Raw genomic sequence first — 16037 nt, forward strand, 5'->3', positions numbered from 1 at the left:
CCCCTGCAGATGGGGAGGTTCCACATGAGCCCACCAAACTCATGCTGTAGCACCAGCAGGGAGCGTCCAAAATGGGCTCTAGGTTCTGGCACTGAGACTGCACCTGCAGCATCCCTTGCTGAACCAACACCAGGTCTCCACACTACACATAACACTCCAACACCAAGCTCCAGGGCAGTACTTGAGTCAGGTTTTAGCAAACCCAACTTTTGTACCAGCAACTATGGCCTGAGCAAACAGGTAGCCCTGTATGTTTGCTCCAAAAAGGAGGAGCTGCTCAAGCCTGTTTTCCTGGAGACCAATGTTTCTTATTGTCCCATCCGCCAGACCCAAATAGTCTTTGGAACATGTGAGGCAGTTGAAAGGACATGCCAAACGGATTGCTTGGTAGACAATCCAACAGCAAAAGGAGAAGCAGGTCTACTACATAGACTGAGCATAAGAACTTACATCTTGGTACCTGCCCAGGAATCAGACATGCCCATGGCAGGAGACAAGCACATCTCCAGATAACAAAGCACAACTCTCAGCACAGCTGATGAAGAAAAACTCAGCAGGGCACATACAGACAAACACAATTTAAAGTAAAGTCTCACAGGCTAAAAATGTTACACCTCTTGATCAACAAATATCAAAATATCTCTGGTACAGCCCCACCTCCTGGCACCACAGAGTTTGACATATATTAAACTGGTTTTCTTTCTCTAACAGATCTCAGGCTGGCCCATGCCATCAATAAATAGGGCGGACTCCAGAATTGAGCATACAACGTCAGGGCTGCACAGGATGGCAGCCACCTAGGGTACACCATAGACAGGGTGTTAACAGATCAGTTAGATGACCTTCTAGTATTTAGCAATATAGCCATGCTACCATCAACATGGAATGCATGCCGTATGGCTCACCTAAACCATTCATCATAGGCAATCGCTTTTACAAGTTGTTGTGTCAGGTATGGACAAATCTGCCACCAGGTGATGAAATTTCTGTGCCAGCTTCATATGCCGTGCTGAAACAAGCTACTCCATGTACCATCTTCATGGGTATCACAGGCTGCCACCACAGATCACTCACCACTTTGTTACCTTTACTGCCCAAACATGACTGGTCTGGACTGGGGTGAAGCTGTTCAGAGTTACAAAGGAAAGACACCATACACAACTGGTATTACACGATACTTCCAGGTCTGTGCTTCCAGGAGCAATTTGCACAAGAAAAGAATGACCCTAAAGCCTAAAGGAAACACCTTATTTCAGGAAAATTAAGTACATTTTAGATACAAGTAAAAATCAACTACTGTAACCCTCAGAGCGCACCAATGCACTCATTGGAGGAAAGGAGAGGAAAACGATGGGCCAGTGAACCCAAAGGTAGGTCTAGATAAAGGCAATCTTCAGAAGGTGGAGGTGTGCATGCTGTAACAGTTTGAAGGGGAAATAAATATAATTTCAAATGGAGAGGAAAGAGTAGGACAAGCCTCTGAGGAGGTCAGATCATCAAGAAGGTAGAGCACCAGAGAGATACAGAAGACCATCAAGGGCAGCAGTGGTCTGGAGGGCAATGGGGTGACAGAGTGGGGTTTACAGCACAAAGATCCCTGCATGGAGATTCGTTCAAACTCCAGCAAACATGGCCACAGCACAGAGCATCCATGAAGGATGCTGCAAAGCAATGCTGTTGCTGCTGTCGCCTGTTTGAGCAGCTTAGATGGACACACTGGGGTGGCCTGTGGCCACTAAGAAGGCAGCTGCCTGTAACATGAACACCACTCACAGAGCTGCTTACTAGTAACTGCAGCTGAGGGAAAATTAAAGAACATAAGATGTGCCCATCCCTTGCCCTCTATGCACAGGCTACATGGGAAAATGAGGCACGGAAACACCCGCAGGGGCTGCAAAGTGGCCCCAGGCACCAGGGTCACAGGCCTGGAGTCTGTGTGCTCCCACAGGGTGAATGGGCAAAAAGACAAACACTCAAAACAGAAGACAACCGAGCTGTCGCTTGTGTCCTAAAAATCACTAAGGTTATGCACAAGGCTTAGAAATTCACAGATTTCTGGTTTAATAACTTTCTGACTTTTTAAAAATCATGAAGTACCCCAGCTTCTTCCCCAGTCCCATGTCACTAATGTTTAGACAAGAAATTTCAGAAAATAGATGCTGGCCATACAGACACGGAAAACAACCCAAACAACCCCATATAACTTGAGGAGGCAGAAGAGTATCTAGCAGGATGCTTGCTGGCTTCCCCCACAGTCAAGTGCTGATTGCCTTTTTTTTTTTTTTTTTTTTGCTGTCTGTTCAGGTTGTAAGGTTTTTGTAGCAAGGGCATCTGCTTGTCCGTTTGTGCATGCCCTAATCCCAAGCAGGTCCTGGACAAGCCACATATGAGGGAACTAAAATCAGACCAGTGCTCCAAAAGGAGAAGATGGCTGCTCAGATCCAGTACAGCAGGGCGAAGAGTTGCAGTGGCATCAGGATTTCATTTTAGAGAACTGGATCCCTCTAGTGAAGTGCTCAGTGCAGCCTCAGCACAAAAAGATGTGAGCTACTAGCAACTCTAGCCCTAGAGTTTGCACATAGATCTTAAGAACAAATACGAAAGCTTTGCTTCCAGGCAGGAAATCCCTTTTACCACACCTTTCTGATTTACACCAATGCTTGATACACACCACATGTGTCCTCTCCTTCCCTCACCCAAATTTGCAATGGTTCTGTTCCATATTTAAGTGTTGAAAAGTTAAGACCTGTGGTTACAGCTTCTATGAGAAGCTTCATTTTGAAGGGCTGCTGCGTTTCAACTTTATTGCCACAAGGAAAATGGGAAAGAAAATTTTTTTTTTTAAAAAAAGCAGCTTTCAGTCCTTCTCTAACATGAAAGATGTTGTGAAGACATTGAATAAGTTTAAGTTCTCTCCTGCAAGTTGTTGAAACACTGAAAGTGGGAAAATTTATTCCTACAAATATTTTGTATGAGTCCCATGTACAATTTTTTGCATTACACTTAATTTTTTTTGTTCAAGGTGGCTGCGGCAGGTTTGGTCAGCATTTTCTCCTAAAGTGCAACTCAGTATGCAGAGCTTACAACAAACTCTTTGCCTGAGATTTGTTACAGGGAGAAGAAAAGCAAGCAGTAACATCAGGATTGCTCCGGCTAGGAGACCAAGCGAGAGATGGAGCATGCAAACTTACCCACCTGCCTGCGTATGGGAATAGAGGGACATTCATCTCGGTGAGATCAGACGTTATGTGGGGGAACAGCGGGAGCAAGAGCCATCAGAAAACTGGCAAATGCATCTGCTTTTTCCATTCAGCACTGCACTGCTGACTAGATCTCCGCAGAACTTCCTCTGTTCCACAGACCTGCCTGCTGGGATCTGTCTGGCATTAATTGGCCTTCGAAATTACTTATGGAAATATCCTCAGCTAATTTTTGTAAGTCATTGAATAAGGGAAAAAAATAAGGTGATTTTAAAACAAACAAACAAAAAAGGCACGAGAGAAAAATCAATACATTCTTGCATGAGGACGTGGTATTCTGTTTCTTAACATACATGCCTTAGGACGGAGACTTGGCCCTGACTTTTCTAAGAAGTTTCTTTGTGTGAATTAAGAGCCACAAAAGGTGAAAGCCTTTTGTGTAGCTGAGGACCGCTGGGGGAGGAGGGCAAAGCCGCGGAAAAGAGGGAAGCAGCGAAAAGCCGAGGGCCAGGCGGTGACTTTTGGAAAGACCTGCGATGGGAGAGCGGTCCAGAGGGGGAGCGGCCCCAGTCGGGCACCGACGAGCAGAGAGGCAGCCGCGACCAAGCCCGGCGGAGAGCCCCGGAGCTGCACCGGCCAGAGAAACGCGGACCGACGCCAGGGTCCTCGGGAAAAGGCAGGGCTCCCCGAGCGCCGCGGGGCGTGCGAAAGCTTCCTGGGGCTGCGGTGCCCGGTCCCAGCCAGGAGCCGGCTGAATACCCCCTCTGCGACCGGCGCTGCCCGGTGGGAGATCGGGAGCGAAGGGAGCCGGAGGACGCGGCTGGTGGAGAGTGGGACGCGAATAGCCCCGTTTCCCGGTGCCGGCCTTTTGCTCCCGGGAGCAGGCATCCGCCGGATCCACCGGGAACGGGCGGGCGGGCTCCGCCGAGCTCCCCGGCTCAGGGAGAAATGAGTACGGGGTAAGCTCCCCTGCCCGGTGCCCAGCGGCAGCGCTGCCCGTGCGCGGCGCGGCCCCTCCTGACCGTGGGGCAAGTGGAGCAGAAGCGTCCGGCTCCCGCAGCTCCCTGCTGCCGCGCCCGCCCCCCGCCCCGGCCCCGGAGCTCACCGTCCTCGTAGTTCTTGAGGTAGTAGTCGGGACCGGGCCCGCCGCGGCTCTTGGCCGGGTTCTTCACGTTGTGGAACTGCAGAAAGTCCGTCCTCTTGCCCGCGAAGCGCAGGAAGGCGGGGGCCAGGCCCCGCGCCAGGGTCACCAGCCGCCGGGAGCTGGGGAGAGAGCGGGCTGAGGACGCCGCGGGCCGAGACGGGCCCTCCCTGCCCCGGTACCGGCAACGAGCGGCGGCCGCGGGGCTCTGGGACCCACTGCTGCCCTGCTCGTCCCTGCTACCCCGCCTTACGCGGGTACCACCGCAGCAGCACCGGGCTGCGGGGCTTTGCGCCAGCCGAGCGGCGCGGCCCGGCAGTTGGGAGGCGCCCCGCCCGACCGCCCGTGGCGGCCCGGAGGCCAGCGGGACCCGTCTGTACCCCGCGCACCGCGCACCCCCCGGACAAGTGCAGCGGCGTCGCGGGAATAGAAGCGCTCCGCGCTCCGCGCACCCGCCCGCCCCACGCGGGACCGTGCCGCGGGCCGAGCCGCGGGGGACGTGCGGAAAGCGGGAGCCTGCCCGGGCTCCGCTTTTCCCGCGCCTTCCCGTCCCGCTCATTCCCCGGAGGCGGAGGCAGCAGCCGCAGGGACCCTCGGAGTAGGCGTGCGGAGGGGACCCGCTCTCCCTCCCCAACTTACCCAGCAGGGAGAGGCTTTCTGGCCGTCCCAGCGCCTCCAGGCCGCGGCCGCTCCGCACCGCCGGTGGAGCCCAGCGCAGCTGCAGCCCGGCTCTGCCCCCCGCGCAGGGCTGGCAGTCCGGGGAGCGGAGGACTCTGAAGACCTGGCCGACACCCCGCTCTCCGCCCGTCGGGACCTGGGGAAGGCTCGGCTCGGCAGACGGCCCCGGTTCTGCTGCTGTTTGTTTAGTTTGTTTTTCCCTGTACTGCCTCAGCCCCGTGTTGTGCTTTTTGCAGAGGAGCGGTTGTTGGAGCGAGGGGAGCACGACATTTTTGCAGTCATAACTGATAAGTCTCCGAAATGCTTTCTCCATTGCAAACATGTGCATCTTAATGGAAACCATGGCCTCGCTCCCTCCGTCACAACAAGCGCCGCCAGCAGCGCGGAGCCCGGCGGGGCTGGGCGGCGGGGCCACCGGGACGCCCCGCGGGCGGCGTGGGGAGAGCGCCGGGGGGGCTCCTGCCTTACCTTAAGAAATCGAGCCAGCCATCATGAATGATGGAGGGGTCCAGCTGCAGGGAGAGGAAATTCTCACTGATTATCCTGACAGGGCTCTTGGTGTTGACATCAAGGAGAATGAGAGTTCTTCCCTTCACACCTGGAGGTTTCTCCACCGGCAGCGCTCTCCTGTCCCCAGCATGGGAGGGCAGGGAGAAGGTGGCCATGAGAGCCAGCCCAGGTGCCATCAGGGCTAAGAGCCCGGGGGGGCAGGAGCTGGGACAGGGCATGCCGGAGAGCAGGAAACCCCTAATTAACTCGCTGTCTGCAGGGGCTCGCTGGTGGCTAATTGTCCTTATCTAAAGTGTGGGGCGCTCTGCCTTTTTTTGCAATGTTTTGGTGCTGGTGGAGGGAAACTCACGCCCCTGACCAGCCTTTCTCGCAGCCGGTGCCAAGACTCCTTGCAGCCAGCACCGCCCCTTTAAGAGATGCAGGCTCCAGACATTTTTAACTTTTTGAAGGTAAGGGGAGGCTCCTGATTTAACCCCCTCGACTCGGGGTCCGCCGGCCTGCCGCAGCCCCACCAGCACCGAGCTTTCGCTTTACAGCGGCTTCACCGCCCACGGGCGGCCGCTTTCCTCCGCGGGAGTTTCCAGAGCCCGCAAAACCGGGCCGAAGCCGGGATACCGAAACACCAGGGAGCTCGGGACAGGGGCGCGGCGGCCGCCGCGCATAGCCCCATCTTGTCGCGGGCTGCAGGGACGGCTGAGGCGGTAAGGCAGTGCGGGCCGCCCGGGTTGGGATGAAAGGGGCGTTAATCACCTCAGAAAAAGTCCTACCTACAGGGAGAGCTCGCCCTGAGCCGAGTCGGGACTGGGAGTGCTTAGGCGAGGCCCCCGGGGTCGAGCGCTGACGGCTCCGCAGGACCCGACGGTCGCAGCGGGGCTGGAGTCCGCCGGCAGCCCCGAGCCCCGGCACGGCACATTCGGCTCGGCCGGCGCCCGAAGACCGCTCAGGCACCGCAGAAAACCGGGGCACAGAGAATCGGGCCGCCGGCTGCCCTCTCCCGCCGGCCTCGGGGCCCAGCGGTGTCCGACCGTTGGCGGGGAAAGGAGAGGGGCAGCGGCGGAAGCCTCCTGTGTGGAAACGTCCACATTGGGGATGTAAAGGACAGTATGGTTCGATGGGACTGACAATGTCCTCTGCGCCGAGGCCAGTCCGCGACCGCTGCCTGCGGAACGGGCCCGTGGGGAGGTGCAAGTGGCCGCGGTTCTCGGCTCTGGGCGCAGGCTGGTGGCGCCCGGCCCGGGATCGGTAGGAGATGCCGAGCATTCCGGGAGCGATGGTCCACCTCAGGGACTGTCCATCCGAACAGGGCATCCTCTCCCACCAGCAGCCGACTCCCAGGCGAACTCCGGGCTCCCGCACAACAGCTGCCGACGAGCTCCGGGAAACGTTACGCGTACTACCTCGCCCCCCTGCCGCCGCCGTGGCCCGCCCCGGTTCCCGCTTCGCCCAGGCCGGGTGGCACGCAGGGCCATGGTGCCACTGCCTTTCCCGACGACTGGGCTGAGCCGGGTCCGGTGCGGTCCGCCTGGGCCCCGCAGCGCCGGGGATGGGGCGCCCGCAGCACCATCTGCTGGTGAGGGGCCCGGCGTGGCGAGGGAGCCGGCACCCACCTGCGGACACCCCCGCGCCGGGGTCAGAAAGTGCTGAGGCTGCGGAGAGCAGCGGGGCTCCGGGATAGAGGCACAAATCGCGCCCGGCGCCGAGCCGCAAGAAGTAGCACAGAACAGCCGCCGGACGGCGGGGAACCGCCCGCTGCCGTCGGGGAGCCCGGCTGGCGTCGGGTACGAGCGGCGAGCGCTGCAGGGCGGCCGGCCCGGGCAGCCCGGGCCAGGGCCTCTTCCAACGCACGGCAGCAAGCTGTCCCGACAGGGCTCCCCGCGGAGGGAACCCCCTCCCGCCCCTCCTGGTGCCCGGGCGAAGCCTCCTGCGTTCCTCGTCCGCCCCGGGCCCGGGAGGAGGAGGAAGCGGACCCGATGTCTCCTATGACTGCAAGGCCCGGAGCTTGGTGCGCTCGGTGGAGCCCTGCACGAAGTGTAGGCACTCGGGCCTGGGTTCCAGGCAAGTCCGCAGGCAGCGTCGTCTCCCGAGGAAATATTTTCTTCCCTCGTCTCTGTGACCCATGAAGCGCTTCGAGCCCATCGTCCTGGGAGCAGCCAGCCCTGCCCCACTGCCGGCCCTGGGCTACCCAGGCAGTGGTTGTGGGGACATGGAGTCACTGTGCAATGAACGGTAACGGGAGAGGAAAATTAAACTCACCTCTGGCTCTGCTAGGGATTTATTCTGAAATCATCCCGCTACGGCGGAAAGGGGAGTGGGGCTCAAAACGCGCCTCGGAAGAGGCTGCCGAGAGCAGCGCAGGCTGACAAAAAGCAGCAAAGGGGTGCCCGGAGCAGCGGGGCTTTGAGCGCTAAAAGAAGTAAGAGGATCCGGGGAAAAGGGCTGTGCAATTTCAGCTGTGCAAAGCCCTGGCATCCCGGGACAGGAAGAAGGCAATTTAAGCCTGGAAATTTGTGTTCGGCTGCAAACACTTCAGCCCCTGTTTGCAATAGATTTTAAAACTGACCCAGAACCTGAAGCCTCCGCTTCAGAAGCTGTTCGGTGTTTGAGTCACCCCGGAAAGAGGGACATGAGTTTTTTAATTATCTCGTTATTTTATATTTTTTTTCTGTATTATCAGATGTCAGCAAAGCTTCAGGGGCATTTGTTGCTCAAATCACTGTTGCAGTTGCAGGCCGAAATTTTGTACTGTGCCTTTTGCTAAGGGTGGCTCTATTTTAAAACCAAACTCTAGTGTGTTAAGTAGTAAAGGCAAGAAAGCAAACAAATTATCCTGTTTAACCTCCTTATATACATATTTCTTTTTCCTTACAAACATACTACTTTTGAAGAGAAATGTGTTTATTCTGAAACGTTCCTTACAATTAGTCTCTGCTTTGAACGCAAACTCCGGATGCAGCGAAGTCACTTATCTGCGGAGATATCACCAACAACATAAAGCAGCAGGGAAGGGAGCAAAAAGTCTCCCAGCTGCTAGGGTCAGCTTCCAGATTCTGGGAAGACGGCGCTGAAGGAAATATTCACTTACCTGCCTCAGCTTTCCAGACCAACACCCGGAGCCTGCCCCGATCCGGTGGCCTCGGAAAAGCAATTGCACCCCATTTTGCATCTGGCAAATCTAAAAATAAACCTTTTTTTTTCCTTTTTGTGTATTTGTCGTTGTTTGTGGTTGTTTGGTGTTTGGGTTTGTTCGTTGTGGGTCTTTTTGTTTTGTTTGGTTGTTGTTGGTTTTTTGTGTGTGGGTGGTGGTGTTGTGTTTGCGGTTGTTCTTTTTTTTGTGTGTGTGTGTGTGTGTGTTTATAAATCGTAGGTTTGGTATAGAAGCCCTCTGAACGCTGGAAAGCTTTGGTTGCCTCCAGCGCTGGGGCAGCAGCGGCGGTGCGGGGAGCGCGGGGCCCGGGAGCTGCCGCTGCCGCCCGGCGCAGCTCGGGGGCGGCCCGGGAACCTGCACGGGGGGGCCGGAGCACCTCATTCACAGCAACGCATACCAGATAGCAGCTATCTCAATTCACACCAGCTGCGACCCTGGCTCGCCGTTCGCAGGGGCGGTGAAGCGCTGGTCCTTTCTTATATTACGATAATTACTTTAGAAAGCCTGACTCACATAAAAGGTATCCATAAAGATTTTACTCGCGGTTTTGTCGATTTGGAAATACATTTCTCCGTTTTCCATCTACTCTAAACTTGCTGATTTTAATCTCCAAAACAGTAATTGGGAAAAGCAAACTGGGGGAGGAGAAGCATTTCTATAAAGAGTTTAACCAAAGCACATTAAATATTTTCCCAACATCACCAAATAAACATCAATCCTCCAGCTCCCTATAAACTATTTAAAGCATGTCATATCTTCTCTTCTGCTCTTGCCAATGTACTTCCCTTTTAATTTATAAGCCGATTAGAGCAGGGTTCTGTCTTTTTGTGTATATTTGCAAAATGTCTGGCACCCTTTCAGTCAGTCGCAGTTCACAAACAATTAAATCTGCGTTTAACTTCGTTATTGTAGGTAGTAAATTCGATTTTTCCTCACTTCTGTAGAGGTGCTGCCTGTGAAAGTGCTTGTTGTAAATGATCTGAGCAGTTGTTGAAGTGTTTCGTCAGAGAACGGCAAAAATTATAAAAAAAAAAAAAAAAAAAGAGAGAGAAGAAAGAAGAAAAAGCACAGGGAAATTTAAGCTGAGATCTCAGGCTGTATAAACTGGCCCAATAGAAAATGGGGAAAACCTCCTTAGGAGGAACATTTTTAGTTCACTAGAAAATAAACTTCTCACAGATGATGAAAGTTATTATCATCAGAGGATGTGCTGTACCAAACAAACCTCCATTAGGCTGGGAAGGATAAAACAGGCTAGACAGCCTTTTTAAAAAAAAAAAAAAAATCATCATGTCTTTGATTCCCAAGATATCAACCGTGTCTGTTTCTGTAGTGCTGTCAAGTAAACCTGAGTTATGGATGCTCTAAATGAAGCCAGCAAGGAGAAAATTCAGTGGGTGAAGATTAAGAGCACTATCCATAGATACTTTACCGAAATATACTTTCCTTTCAGACTCTTAAATTCTTGCCCTGTATGACATGACAATTTCTGAGAAGAGCAAGACCAGTGGTAAAGCTGTGGTCATCAGAGCATGCAATTGCATGGCAGATTCTTTTTATTGAGGTTTCTGCCTCTTTCTCCACTGCGGTGTCCATCATTTTCACCACAAGAGCCTTAATGTCTGGAACATAACTTCCTAAACCTGCTGATGCCTCAAGGTGGGTGTTGCACAGCCTGAACTCCACTGCTGAAACCATTTTCTAGCACGTCTAACTTGAACAAGCAGGCAGAGGAAAACTGCTTGATTTAATACGGTACCCGTGTATTGCCCTTTAATGTATGTGACCTGGGAAGTTCTGTAACAAGCAGATACATCTGTCTGGGCTAGGAGGACTGGCTGGCTAGGGAGCTCAACAACAGCAGGAGCAAAGCAAGCCCACTGAGAGCTTCCTCCTTTCTTATGTGCAAAAAGCAAGGCATCAATCAAAACCAACTGCCTGGTCAGGAGAAGCACACTTGGCAATGCTGTCTTTTCATTTTTGCCAGCATGAAAAGAACACAAACTGGTATCTGCAAATCTAGACATAGGAAAATAGAGCACAGTGGTGCCAGGCTTTCCTTTGAGAGTCAATCTGTACTCACTAGCTGCCTAATTAAGAAACATATAAAAATAAGGGACAGGGAAAAAAATAAGGCATCAGTCCCATAAAGGCTGCAAGGGGGGCTCTCCCTAGCCGGCACACCATGGGAAGAGACATGAGAAAGTGGGTGGATTAAGTTTTTTAGGCAGCTGCTGATCAATGAACTTTTTTTTTCTTTTTTTCTTTTTGTAATGTAATTCCCAGTTCTGTGAGCAGTTAGCTACCATGTACTCTGCTAGAATAAACTAAATCTATTATTTTTCTTTATTTTGTCTAATTTGATGCATGGTCTCAAAAATACTCTGAAAAACCAAGGTTATCCTAGTCCTGCACATTTGTCTATGGAGAAAACTAATGAGTTCCCGAAGTGTCCATCTCATAACAGGTGCTCTGAGGTTTTTGAAAAACTTAGATGCTTGATTTCCATAAATCTGCGAGAATGGCTCTGGGGGGCTGGTCATATCAGGTGCTGTCCCAACAGACAGAAACCTGTTTTGCCCAGTGCCTCTTCAGCAAACAGAAAAAAAAAAAAAACCAAATGATGACTGAGACTACTCCTGTGTATAACAACACTATTTGACAGAAACTGCTCCTTAGATCTGTGAACTTCCCTGTACTCATCAATTGCTGGGTCTGGTTTTGCTTTTGTCTTTCGTATCTTGAGTAGAAGCAAATGTGACAGCAATTTGTCATAGTCAGAGATACAGAGGACAAACACAACAGTGAGACCCAGAGCTCTGCAGCACTCCAAAGACCAAAATAGCCTCAGAAACATTTTCTTCAAACTGAACCCAGCTCTGAGGAGCAAAGAAATGTGTAGAATTATCCTCATTTCACACCATCACATGAAAAAGGAGGAGAAGTGGATACACCAATTTCACAAGCCTGAGAATGAATGCAAGCAAGTACTTGTCCCACCATCTGGGAGGAGATGATAGAGGTGAAAGAAGAGGGAACACAGCGGGGATGGTAAAAGTTCACAGAGACCTTCTATTTTTCTGGAGAGATGCTTCACATTCCGACAGTAAAAATGAAGTAAGCGGACATGAGGAGTAGATCAGAGAGTGGAAGTAGGAAGATGGATGAAGTGCAAGGCTGGAGGAGCAAACGAGTCAATTATGAATAAGAGGAAGGGGCTGCGCGCATAGACCAACGAGGAGAGGGAGCTCAAGGGAAGAAACAGCGGCCAAAATTCTCTCAAGTCAGAGACACTGCCAGGATGAGGGAGGTAGAAATCAGAATCTTTCAGGTAAAGATAAAATTGTAAACCTCTGTCCTCTGTATCTATTTGATTATGGCACCTCTGTCATCAGCTCTATCAGGACAACTGAGCATGGCCCTGTTATAGACAGAGACAGGAGAAACTGGCTGTGTCAAAGCTGAAAACTGTTGGCTTGCATAGAGAAATCAGAAGCAAACTATGAAACTCACAGGTAGAGAGCAAGAGGAAGGAACCACTGAGAACTATGGATCATGCCTGAGAACCAGGTTTCCAGATGAAGGAGAAATAAAGTGAAATGCCAGTGGTATAGAAGCAGTGGATGCCCAGGATGAATCCAGGAGGTGAGGATGAGAGGTGAGCACGACCAAATGTGGGCAGGATGGCCAGCAGTACCTCACTGAGCTGGACTAATGCAGGAAGGGGAAGATGGGCTGATGCCAGATAGACCTTAATACTCTGCTTCCATTGTCCAGCAAAGGCTCTCAAACAAATCCAGAAAAAAGCAAACATATTTCTGCACAAATTCCAGTGTCAATAGCGAAGTTCCTGATCTGTTCCTCTTTAAGGCAGTGGTAGAGCAGCAAAGGTCTGCAAGCATTGCTTTTAAGGTTGAAACTACTCAATGTGGCAATCTCTCTGGGATTCTCTAACCATGCAAAGACACGGTCTGCCTGCAGCTTCACACAAATCTGATATAAACCCCACCTCTCCTCCCAACAATGAACAAGCAAATACTTAAGAGCAAGAGGGCAGGAGAAAAGCATCCATGGTGAACAAAGAGCTCTGAGAGAAGCAGTTCCACGGCCCTTACAGCAACACAGCCTCACCTAAGCACTGCTTTGGTGTTGGCAGGGATGCAGAAGTGAGGGGGAAGGTGCAGGGTCCCTAGCCCAGGCACAGTCGCTAATCTCCCAGAAACAACCCCAGGGAAAGAGCATATATTCATAGTGCAGACATATCCTTTGTCCTTTCTACCAGCATCTGGGTGCTGCATCGTTTCTTCTCTTTCCACAGTTTCCCTTCTGTTAGCCCTTTCGTAAAAGCAACATGGAGAAAGCTAAAAATAAAGCTGTGTAAGCAATGTAATAGGCATGCAATTGCATGTCTATTTTCTTTGAGAAAATGATGCTTTATTTCCTGTACAATGGAAACTACAGTTTGATGTTACAACTATTGAGTTTTGACTGAACGCAGAAATTTGAGTTAAACAATGACAATTCCCCCTGTATTTAGTATTACCATATGTCACTGATTATATATTTAAGTTGCAGAAATGAATTAAATTTCATGGCTTCCTCAAGTTAGATTCTCTTGGAGTGGACTGTCTGTTGTTATTAACCAAAATGCTTGGAAAACAGTTTAAATCAAAACAGCAGACTTTTGGTATAATTTCAGGAGAAAATTGGTTATCACAAACCAAGCGCTTAACACGTCATCATCCAGAAGGCTGGGTAAAGCTTTACAAACCCACAGCAACCACAGCCAGCATAGAGAAAAGGGGTTAATTGAACACCACAGACTCAGAGATGGGGGGGAAAAAAAAAAAAAGACACAGTGCACTGTTTGGAGCTCCCTTGCCTTGGGTCTTATTCCTTCTGCTTCAGAAGTTATCATATGTCCCACATCTCTCCTTATTTCACTTACTTGGAGAAGTATCTTCTCTCAGCTGTCTACAGAGCATTAGTAACAATCACGTTGTACATGTTTTAGGAGAAGCCAGCCTTGTGCTTGCTAGATTTCTTCCCACCTTCTGGGAAAGAAAAAAAAATCCAGATTTTCTTTATTCCTTCTGTTTCCCATGATGATTTGGATTGCTAACATTTCCATCCCCACTAGCAGTCCCCTGGCAACTCTGGGCCCTTTTCTAGAGGACCAGCAGACAGCAGACCCCCTCAGCTCCCATCAACCAGGAAGGAAGTGAATTACAACCTCCAGCCTCTGGGAATCTGGCTTCAGACCTTAAAGTCAAGGTGATGTGAAGGGACCTCCCCATGTCCGCACTTCCCGCCTCCTCCAGGCCCTGCCTGGACCAGCACAGTCAGAGCTGGAAGAGGACAGCCACAGAGATGTCCCTGGTGGCAGGGGACACGGACATTGCAGGCTGCAACACACAGGCTGCAACACGCAGGCTGCAACCCACAAGCTGCAGAGGGAGCTCAGTGGTGGCAGCCATGGTGTAAAGCAGAACCTGAGCGGTCCTGGTGAGCAGGAAGCAGGTTATTATTCCTAATTGAAGAGCAATGTCTTAAGGGGAGAACAGGTAAAAGAAGGAGTCTTCAGCATAAGAAGAAAACAAGGGCAGCCGTGTGGTGCTTGCTGAAGGACTCATCAGGCAGGATACAGCTGGGCCAGGCCTCAGTGAGAGCCTTGCAAATTCATGTCATACTTTGCCAAAGACTCAATCAATTGAGCATGTGCTAAAGCTCAGTTTGTTTTGTCTTACTTGGAGCTTTGGAAGATATTTCCTATCTTGAATCATTGAAAATGCTCCAGCCACACACCTGCAACTTCTGGAGTGCATCCTCTCAGTGAGAGGCTGGCTAGCACGTCGTCACTTACGCAGGGCAAATCCTACTGAAAGCACATCAGACCACAGCTTTTGCACCAGTTTACTTTTACATGTAGCACATGTAAGCTAACATCTGGCAAGAACACAACTATGTCCTGATGGAGATGGAGCTCATTGCAACAGATGGTGTTTGATACTGTAGGACTAGGGCGGCTACACCCCAACCTGAGCATTATTTCTCTTTTGCATCTTTACACTCTCTGGACACATCTTTTTGGGAGTGGAGCTATTGTTGCTAAGGTTTTGTAGTCACCCCAAGACTATATGCCACGCTTAACCTACAGGTCACTGCCTAGTCCTAACATGCATGTTATTTTGCTCCTGTTGAGGCATCTTGTTGCATGAAGCAGGATCCTAACGCAACTGTTGTATGGTACATTAATATAACATGATGTTAGCAATACTCTGAACCAGCTGCTACTTATAGTGGCTCCAGTGAAGGAGGAAATTCTCCCTCCAAGCACACAGTAGCTCTGCCAGCACGCACGCAAGCAGCACTGGTAGTTAGCAATCTAACAAACAACATCTGGTGCCCATTTTGGGGCAAAGGATGGAAAACTAGCAAAGAGCAGCCTTTAGTGCCACCTCTTCGAGCCTGAGACCTTTATCCTAAAGGCAAAAGTGTTCAGGATAGAAAATGCAGCATCAAAATGAATGTTGCCACAACTCTGGAAGATACAAGATGCGACCAACCGTCTCTGCAGCTTTACATAGTCACTGTTGGAGATTTTTTTTGCCAGAGGTTTATTTTGCCAGTAGAAGTACGGAGAGAGATTGCCACCTTGTGGTTCCTCCTCCTGCAGTGCCATGTTTGTTGTTTGTTTTGTGTTGTGTTTTTTGTTTGTTTGTTTGTTTTAATTGTACTAACCTGAACCAGCAATTTCCAAGTGCTGTCCGAGGATTTCTGGTGACAAGAGTACTATGTACGAGAATACTTTCCAAGTATGTACCTAACTAAAAAAGCAAGCATGTAATTCACAGTCTTCAGTTCCTATACTGAGGAACTCATAACTAGAAAATCTTTCAGGAATTTAATCTGCAAGTTAATAAAGACAACTACTGCCACAGGTACATAGTCTCTAAACAGTGATCCAAAATTCGATGGCAGTGAGGCACAAAACTGGATTGTCTTCACAATATTCTCAGCATCAAGAAATCCATAAGAAATTCAGGGCTGATGACAGCCTGCAGTTTCAAAAATTTGGGTTGGTCTCAGGCAGTAATTCCTACAAGGTCCTAATACTGAAGGAGGCGCCATGTGCTTGTCCCTATCACCTGCAGAGAGAAAGGCAGATGCACTGAGCTTGTCCTTAGTCACTCCAGGTAGTGCTTAGGACAGTTTGTGAGATCTGTTCCCCAGGTGGTACAAGTTGGGGTAAAGTCTGGAAAAGGAGGTTACCAGTTGGCTCCTCTGTAAATCATGCCCAGGTAAAGTACCAGGCAGAATTTCCCCACTGAAGCTAGGGCGAGTTGGAAGGTGGAAATCAGCA

General features: G+C 50.8%; 1 protein-coding gene across 1 annotated transcript in view; it reads right to left on the reverse strand.

Moving 5' to 3' along the window:
* Positions 1–5747, reverse strand: part of HPSE2 (heparanase 2 (inactive)) — a 111209-nt gene extending 105462 nt beyond the window's left edge. The window contains exons 1-2 of the mRNA XM_065638678.1: positions 5488–5747; positions 4306–4463 (exon numbers count right to left, since the gene is read on the reverse strand). Of these exons, the coding sequence (XP_065494750.1) occupies positions 4306–4463; positions 5488–5747 (418 nt within the window). The remainder of the gene's footprint in view (positions 1–4305; positions 4464–5487) is intronic.
* Positions 5748–16037: the final 10290 nt, after the last annotated feature.

Source organism: Caloenas nicobarica, chromosome 7 (genome assembly GCF_036013445.1).
Source record: "Caloenas nicobarica isolate bCalNic1 chromosome 7, bCalNic1.hap1, whole genome shotgun sequence".
Lineage (NCBI taxonomy): Eukaryota > Metazoa > Chordata > Aves > Columbiformes > Columbidae > Caloenas > Caloenas nicobarica.